Source organism: Garra rufa, chromosome 10, assembly GCF_049309525.1.
Source record: "Garra rufa chromosome 10, GarRuf1.0, whole genome shotgun sequence".
Taxonomy (NCBI): domain Eukaryota; kingdom Metazoa; phylum Chordata; class Actinopteri; order Cypriniformes; family Cyprinidae; genus Garra; species Garra rufa.
The window spans coordinates 39,612,231-39,620,860 of NC_133370.1; the positions used below are offsets into that span (position 1 = coordinate 39,612,231).

Below are 8,630 nucleotides of genomic sequence, written 5' to 3' on the forward strand. Positions count from 1 at the left end.
GCACAAGTAACGAAGTGTAGTATGTGTCTCCGAGAGTTCTATCTATCTATCTATCTATCTATCTATCTATCTATCTATCTATCTATCTATCTATCTATCTATCTATCTATCTATCTGTCTATCTGTCTGTCTGTCTGTGTGTCTGTGTGTCTGTCTTTCTTTAGTTTATCTCCTCTGAGGATTATAGGGTGGCATTTAAGTGGCTGTATATTTCACAGTTTATAATGTACATTTCAATGGATTATACATTGTTATTATACCAACCTTGAATTAAATCTGATTTGTGTCTTAAATAATATCATAATAATACAAGTGGCAGAATGGAAAAACATCTGATGACTTAGTCTTTTGATGAAGTTCAAAGGTGACCTTTCCATGAACACTGGCTAATAATAGACTAAGCACATTATTAAACAAACACAAAACACCATCAGTAAAACGTACACAACAGTAATATAATGGAATTAATGAAATATAATCAACATATTTGGTCTATAAGTAACGAAAATAAGTAACGAAGTGTAGTCTATGTCTCAGAGAATTCTATCTATCTATCTATCTATCTATCTATCTATCTATCTATCTATCTATCTATCTATCTATCTATCTATCTATCTATCTATCTATCTATATTAAAACAAAATCAGACAAGAGGTTCCACTTATACATTTAATGTATTTGTTATATTCTTAGTATGAGTAGTATGAAAAGTAAGGCAAAGAATTTTTTGAGTTGAAGAATTGAAATTAAAAATTTAATTCAGATTAAATCAGATTATGTCAATTAAATCAAATACGACCTGTGTTAGGGGTAATGCATTACAAGTTATGCGAGTTATGTAATCAGATTACTTTTTTCAAGTAACTAGTAACGCATTACTTTTTAATTTACAAGAAAATATCTGAGTTACTTTTTCAAATAAGTAACGTCAGTTGCTTTGTTTTCCCATTTATTGACTGACAAGTTTCCTGTCCCCATGTTGAGAGTTAATTCATCTAACTCGCAAAATAATATTCAGTGTTCTTCATAATGAATAAAAACAGAGAAATGCAAATTCAGAATATAACGCAAATCTGCAATAATTCAAAGTATTTAATCCAATTTTATTAACCAATGTCTTGCTTATGACTTTCGATGATCCAATTTAAGCATACTTATAAGCAAAATTGACTTTAGATTAACATTTGTGCTTAATTTTGTTTTATTGCTGAAGTGTGTAACTTTCTTTCTGAACGTTCTGTACAAACATGAATTTACTTTTCCTTTGCTTGAGACTTGCTTGCCCAGATTTAAGAAGAAATTGTAATATGGTAATGGTAATAACACATTACTTTCCATAAAAAGTAACTAAGTAACATAATTAGTTACTTTTTTTATGGAGTAATGCAATATTGTAATTTATTACTTATAAAAGTATCTGACCCTAAATTGCATGACTCTATTTTGTCTTTCTTTGTATGTTGATTAAAGATAGCCTATATAAAAAAAAGAAAAGAAAGAAAGATCAGTATGTCTACTTGTGGATCATAGGTAACATTTCATTCCAAAATTAGCTTATTAGTTTTATATTTTATATTATAGTTTTTCTCTATGCTGTGCTTTGTATTTACTATATAGTCTTTCATCAGGACAATTAAACCCCATCTGTCCTCCTGATCATGTTAAACCTTTAAATTAAAATAATAGTAATGAAACTAAACAATAATATTAATATAAATATTAAAACTAAACAGCAGGCCTAGGCTATAAGTCAAACCCTTTGTAGCATATAGCTTTAGCTACTCAACAATTGCAATGCTACATTTGTGTTGTCGCAGTGTTGCTATAGATGCAGGCTACTAGACGTCATTTTCTGAAAATAGATGGAAAATATGAGATAACAAAAGGCACCACTCTAAATATAGCAGATCAATCTTTCACTGGCAAGTGGCAGACCGCCAGAAAAAGATCCAGTTTCCTCCGCATCCCAACCTTCTCCTCCTCACCCAGGATTTGCATATTTGAAGTAGGCCTAATCTTTGGAAAAATATTAGATAACGAGTCTAATAGGAACAGAACGTAATGAAATAAAACAGAAATAACCATGTTTGGTCTTTAAACAATATTGACTTTAATGATCCGCACTGCTTATCCGTAAAATAACACTTACACACGCCACAGCTCCATCTGCTGGTTAGCATCGGTATAGCACGAATATTCCCTGTGAGATGAGATGCTGGCATTCAGCTGGACCACCGCATTATACTCCATCCTCTGGCAAGAGATATGACTCAGCGTTATCAGAGTAAATACGGTGAAAATACAATAATTCACCACAAATTAAACGAATAGACTTACTGCAAACAATTTGTCGCATTAGTCGTAACATTTTGCCTTTTACATTGGATAGCAATGGATCACTTCCGCGGTTTGTTTGATAAACTCGACAAGAATAAAGACGGTTTTATATCCACTGAGGAGCTGCAGAGTGAAATGCGAAGGATAGGTGTGGAACCAGTTTGTGAAAAGGTTCAAGTAAGACTTCTTTGTTTGAAATTAAATACTGATACATTTGTGGAAATGTAGCCAAAAGTAATCATTACTTCAAATCCCTGTTAAAAAAAAACAGCATATGCTGGTTAGGTTGGTTTTGATGCTGAGAAGCTGGTTAGGTAGGTTTTGATGCTGGTCAGCATATGCTGTTTTTTTCACCAGGGATGTATCTGGATGTCATTATTGTAAGCAAATATAATTTTTTCGTTTAGGCTATCTTATCCAGTTATGACCAAAATGAAGATGGACGTCTTAGCTATCAGGAATTTCTTATTTACATGACGGACAAAGAGAAGAAATGGAAAATAGATTTCCATGCCCTTGACAGAAATAAATGTGGTAAGCTGTCTGTGACAAATATTCATATTTTCAATTTAAAACAGCTTCATCTCTTTGTTTAGTGGTGTAAAATGTGCTCTTAGCTCATAAAATCAAGTATCTTGACAGTGGCAAACCTTCATTTCTATATTCTTTCCTCTGATATAGGGGCCATTGACCTGGAGGATATCATGTCTTTGTTTAAGGAATTAGGTTTGGTCATATCAAAACCCAACGCAAAGCGAATCATTCAAATGTAAGAGACCTGATGATGCTGCCTTCACATTTGCAATAGTTTCTCCTTGAAAATTATTATAAAACACAAGTAACGGAAGATATGTATGTTTAAGATGGAGCAGATACCTATGGATTTATGTAAATCTCAAAGAAACTTTGTGATCTGACACAGCTTAAGTAAAGTAAGATTATGTTATTTATCAGTTAGATTAATAATGCTAATTTCTGATTGTCATTAGGATGGATGAAGACAACTCTATGACAGTAGACTGGGAGGAATTCCTCCAGCACGTCATCATTAACCCAGCAGAAAACATTGGAGAGTTGGTATCTTCCTGGAAACATAACCTGGTAAAAATGAGCTCTTATATACATATTTCTCTCTAAACAAATCCATACTTAATGCAAAAGAAAAAAATATCTCAGAAAGATTATGTTAGCAAATATATAATTAACATATAATTTTTAGCTAAACTATTTTGCACATATACATTTAATCTGCACTGCTTATCATCAGTTTTTCAAAAGAATATTGTTTTTTTAGGTGTTTGATGTAGGAGAGAGTCGCTCTATGCCTGTTCAGTTAACCCAGCAGGAGACTGACCTGTCTATCTGGGGGAACTTTATATTGGCTGCAGGACTGGCAGATGCTGTGTCTAGAACTGTGACAGCACCAATAGACCTGTTAAAGACACGACTTCAGGTATTTGTCAGCCACAACAACAACAAAAAAATGCCCATCTATATTTTTTCACTTTTCACACTACATTTAACCCCTAGTTATCATCATTCTAAGTCCTACATTTGACCCTGGGTAGAGAAACATTTCAAACATTTTTACCAGGGTTATGAAACCATAGGCACTGCTTTTGTTATTTATAAACTTCTGTTATAAAATAAAATAAAAAAAATCAGGCAAATTATGTATGAACAAATCCCTCTAATAAAAAATCATTCAAAATATAAATAAAGGTGTAAAGTCTGATGCTTGTACGTGCTACTGAAGTAGAGATTTTTGACAAGAGTCAAAATGAGTCAAAATGTTAATTATTTTACCAAAAAAAAGGGGTCATACAAAATGCATGTTATTTTTTATTTAGTACTGACCTAAATACGATATTTCATATAAAAGACGTTTACAAGTCTACAAGAGAAAATAATAGTTGAATTTATAAAAATGACACCATTCAAAAGTTTACATACACCTGATTCTTAATACTATGTTGTTACCTGAATGATTCACAGCAGTTTTTTTATATATTTTTTAGTGATAGTTGTTTGTGAGTCCCTTGTTTGTCCTATAGAGTTAAACTGCCTGCTGTTCTTCAAAAAAAAATCAGCTCCTACAAATTCTTTTTTTTTTTTTTGGCATTTTTGTGTATTTGAACCCTTTCCAACAATAACTGCATGATTTTGAGATCCATATTTTCACACTGAGGACAACTGAGGGACTCATATGCAACTATTACAGTAGCTTCAAATGCTCACTGATGCTCCAGAAGGAAAAATATGCATTGAGAACCGGGGGGTGTAAACTTTTGAACAGAATGAAGATGTGTACATTTTTCTTGTTTTGCCATATTGTTTTCATTTAGGATTGCCCTTCAGAAGCTACAGAAGATACTTACATGTTTCCCAGAAGGCAAAATAAGTTAAAATTTTCCCTGATCTTCAAATTTAAAAACGATTCACCCCCAAGCTCTTAATGCATGTGTTTCCTTCTGGAGCATCAGTGAGTGTTTGGGTTTGAACCTTCTATAATAGTTGCCTGAGTCCCTCAGTTGTCCTCAGTGTAAAAAGATGGAACTCAAAATCATTTAGTCATTGTTGGGGTTCAAAGGGTCTCTCAAACAAGGGACTCACGAACAACTATCACTAAAAAAAAAAAAAAAAACACAGCTGTGGATCATTCAGGTAACAACACAGTATTAAGAATCAAGTGTATGTTAACTTCTGATAGGGTCATTTTTATAAATTCAGTTACTATTTTCTCATGTTGACTATATGTAAACATCATTTATGTGAAATATCTTATTCAGGTCAGTACTAAATAAAAACAAAGAAACATTTATTTTGTATGATCCCTCTTATTTTGGTAAAAAAAAATTAACATTCTGCAGATTCTGCAAAGTGCATGTAAACTTTTGACCTCAATTGTATGTATATAAGTGCAATAAAAATAAACTATTAACAGTTTTAGATGTTTTCCTAGTCTGAATCAACACTTTATGAAAAGCAAAAATACCGCCCAAAATCTCAAAATTGACCAGTGCACTAAAATAATGTTTTGCCTGTAGTTTATTGCCTTAAAAATCTAATAGTAAACTGTCAACTTTTAGGTCTGAAAAAAACTTTTGAATTAGAATTTTGTTACAAATGTCTCAAGAGAAGTACCGTAAGAGCAATTCTTTAGTTTAGAAAGAATTTGCATTTCAATTAAATTGTAAAACTTTGTAATTAAATTTGTAAAACTGAGTGTCTGATCTAACAATAATAGCCTAACATACTGTAATATTCTGGATAGGTTTTTGGATCCAAAGCTGTGTCTCTGGGATTCCGAGAACTGCAGAGTGGAGGCTTTAGATCCTTCTGGCAAGGAAATGCTGTGAATGTTCTTAAAGGAACACCACAATCAACGCTTCAGTGCTTCATCTATGCCCAGGTGTGCCCACAAACACACATTCACTCACATGTGCACAAATGTTCGAACATCATTCTTATGTCACTGTCCTTACAGATGAGGATATACACTCTTGGAGAGAGGGACAGTCTGTCGGTCCATCAAAGGTTTGGACTGGGCTGTGTGTCAGGGGCCGTGGCACATGCTTTGTTCTACCCCTTAGAGGTATCACAGTGACACAACAGGTTGGAGTTCCTTACTGTTAGGTGTTGTTTGTGAAATGTTTTGTAGTTGTCACATCTGTTATCATTTTTAACTAAAAGGTGAACTTGAGAAATGAAAGAATTTCTCATGCAATAACCAGTAATACTCAGTCAATTACCCTGAAAGTCATAAAAATGTATTTTTTCTTTTTTAGAACATAATAGACACACTGAGAAATGTTATATTTCATTCTCTCTCTAAACGAAAGACAAGATACAACAACATAATGATTAGAGGATGCAGATTAAGTGTTTAACTGATTTTTTATCGTTGTGTTGTATTATTTTCATGCTCCCACAGAGAATGATGGCAAATTATAGTAATTTTGTCAGACAAGCCTGTTGCCTCATGTAACAGCTAAATGCACAGCAAAATAACTGCTACATTTAATTGTTGGTAATTGTGACCAAAAATGAAAACTAAAAAAAATTAAAAACATATTGTCACGTGTGCTGCGTGCTGGACGGACGAGATGAGACGAGGAGTACAATAAACACTATTTTAATAAATCTTCTCAATATACACAGGCGGGAACAGGCAGGAACATAGAGACATCCACACACGAAGAACATTCAACGATTAAAGACCGACATGAACTGAAGATACAAACAGACTTTTAAAGGGTGACTAGATGATTAAACACAGGTGACACAGATGACTAATAATTAAACACAGGTGATGGGGATGACAGGCTGATGAGGGTGAAACCAAAAATGACAAAATGACAGGGGGAGACCAGATGAACAGACAGGACTGTGACATAACGCCCCCCTCCGAAAAGGCGCGTCCTCGCGCCGTGGGAAACAAAAAAATAAGAGGGGCGAAAAAACAGAGTCCATGAGGGAGGAGGCTTTGGCGGAGGACGCAACCCTTGGAGGGGGACAAAAACAAAAGTCCAGGTGACAAAAAGGACAGTCCAAGGGGGCGACGATGGTGGGAGGAGCCAGGGAAGAAACAGAAGGGACCTGAAGCAGGAGGAACAGACCCAGACCACAGCCATGGTGACGGCCCACGGTGGGGCCGACGGAGGGAGGAGCCATGGTGGAGGAAGGACCGCCGACTCCAGGGGGCCGACTGACAGAGGCGGAGCAGCTGGCAGAGGAGCCCGAGGCGGAGATGGAGAGCCGAAGATCCGGGGCGACACCGCGGAGGTGGAGGCGGAGTTCCGGAGATCCGCGGCGGAGCCGGAGCGACAGAGGATGGAGGCTGTGCCTGCAGGAAGGAGGATTCCCTAGGAGCCGGAGGGACGGCGCGACGAGGCACAGCCGGAGGACCAGAGTCCGGAGGAGACGATGGGGTGACGACAGACCAGGGCGGAGCCGGAGAGACGATGGAGCCCGGTGAAGCTGGTGGAACGACGGGCGACGGTGGAGAGGAGGGCGTCGAGAGCCGTGGTGGAACCGCAGGGTCGGAGGGCCAAGGCGGAGTCCTGGACTCGGAGGCTGGAGGCGGAGCTGAGGGATCCTCCAGCCGAGACGCCGTTGGAAACTGGCAGACCTGCGGCGAGCCCACTGCACAGATGGATGACTGAGGGTGAGCAGGGGGACTGACAGGTGATAGCGGAGATTCTGGAAGGCTGGGCGAAACCAGCGATGACTCTGGACGACTGGACGGAACCAGCGGAGATTCAGGACGGCTGGACGGGACCAGCGGAGATTCAGGATGGCTGGACGGGACCAGCGGAGACTCAGGATGGCTGGACGGGACCAGCGGAGACTCAGGCATAGGCAGAAGAGGGCGGGTGGGTGGGAAGTTCAGGCAGGCCAGTGGTTCTGTGGAAAAGTCTATTAAGTCCCCAGAGTGTTGCTCATGCTCACCCCCAGTGGTGGTGCAGTGGGCAGGGCTCTCTGTAGCCCTCTCTTGCTCCACGTCATACTCCACCGTCGCGGATGTAGCAGTCGGCTCTCGCACCTGGTCCGATGGGTCCGGCTCTGGCACTGTCGCTCTCGGCTCTGGCTCTCCATCGTCGGTGGGCTCGGGCTGCAACTCCGCTTGTCGGGGTGATGTTGGGCTGGGTTCTGGGTCTGGAGTGGGGCTGGTGTCATCCTTCGTGGTCAACGAAGCTCTGCTGGACACCAGCACCCACTCGATGTAATCGGCGATGCTCTCTCGAGGACCCTCCCCGGACAGCCGCGCTTTGGTGGAGTTGTTGAGTCCTGTGCGATAGAATGTGCACAGGCAGCTGTCCGGGTAGTGCGTGTATGGAACGAGTCGCACAAAGTCTCTTGTGTGGTCCTCGAGAGAGCGGTTCCCCTGCTCCAGAAGGAGGATGAGGACGGCAGGGATATCCATAAAGGGAAAAGGGAAAATAAATAAAAATAAAACACTGTTACAAAAAACGGAAAAGAAACGCAGGGGAAGACGCCGTGAACTGTTTTGGGTCGGTCTTTCTGTCACGTGTGCTGCGTGCTGGACGGACGAGATGAGACGAGGAGTACAATAAACACTATTTTAATAAATCTTCTCAATATACACAGGCGGGAACAGGCAGGAACATAGAGACATCCACACACGAAGAACATTCAACGATTAAAGACCGACATGAACTGAAGATACAAACAGACTTTTAAAGGGTGACTAGATGATTAAACACAGGTGACACAGATGACTAATAATTAAACACAGGTGATGGGGATGACAGGCTGATGAGGGTGAAACC

At 38.9% G+C, this 8,630-nt stretch overlaps 1 protein-coding gene across 1 annotated transcript; it reads left to right on the forward strand.

Moving 5' to 3' along the window:
• The first annotated feature begins 2,265 nt into the window (after window positions 1–2,265).
• slc25a24l (solute carrier family 25 member 24, like) lies at window positions 2,266–5,944 on the forward strand. Its single transcript, XM_073849448.1, has 7 exons — window positions 2,266–2,514; window positions 2,745–2,871; window positions 3,019–3,106; window positions 3,327–3,438; window positions 3,632–3,790; window positions 5,612–5,749; window positions 5,825–5,944. Exons 1-7 carry the CDS (start codon window positions 2,392–2,394, stop codon window positions 5,942–5,944), a joined length of 867 nt encoding a protein of 288 aa, XP_073705549.1. The 5' UTR covers window positions 2,266–2,391.
• The last annotated feature ends 2,686 nt before the right edge of the window (window positions 5,945–8,630 follow it).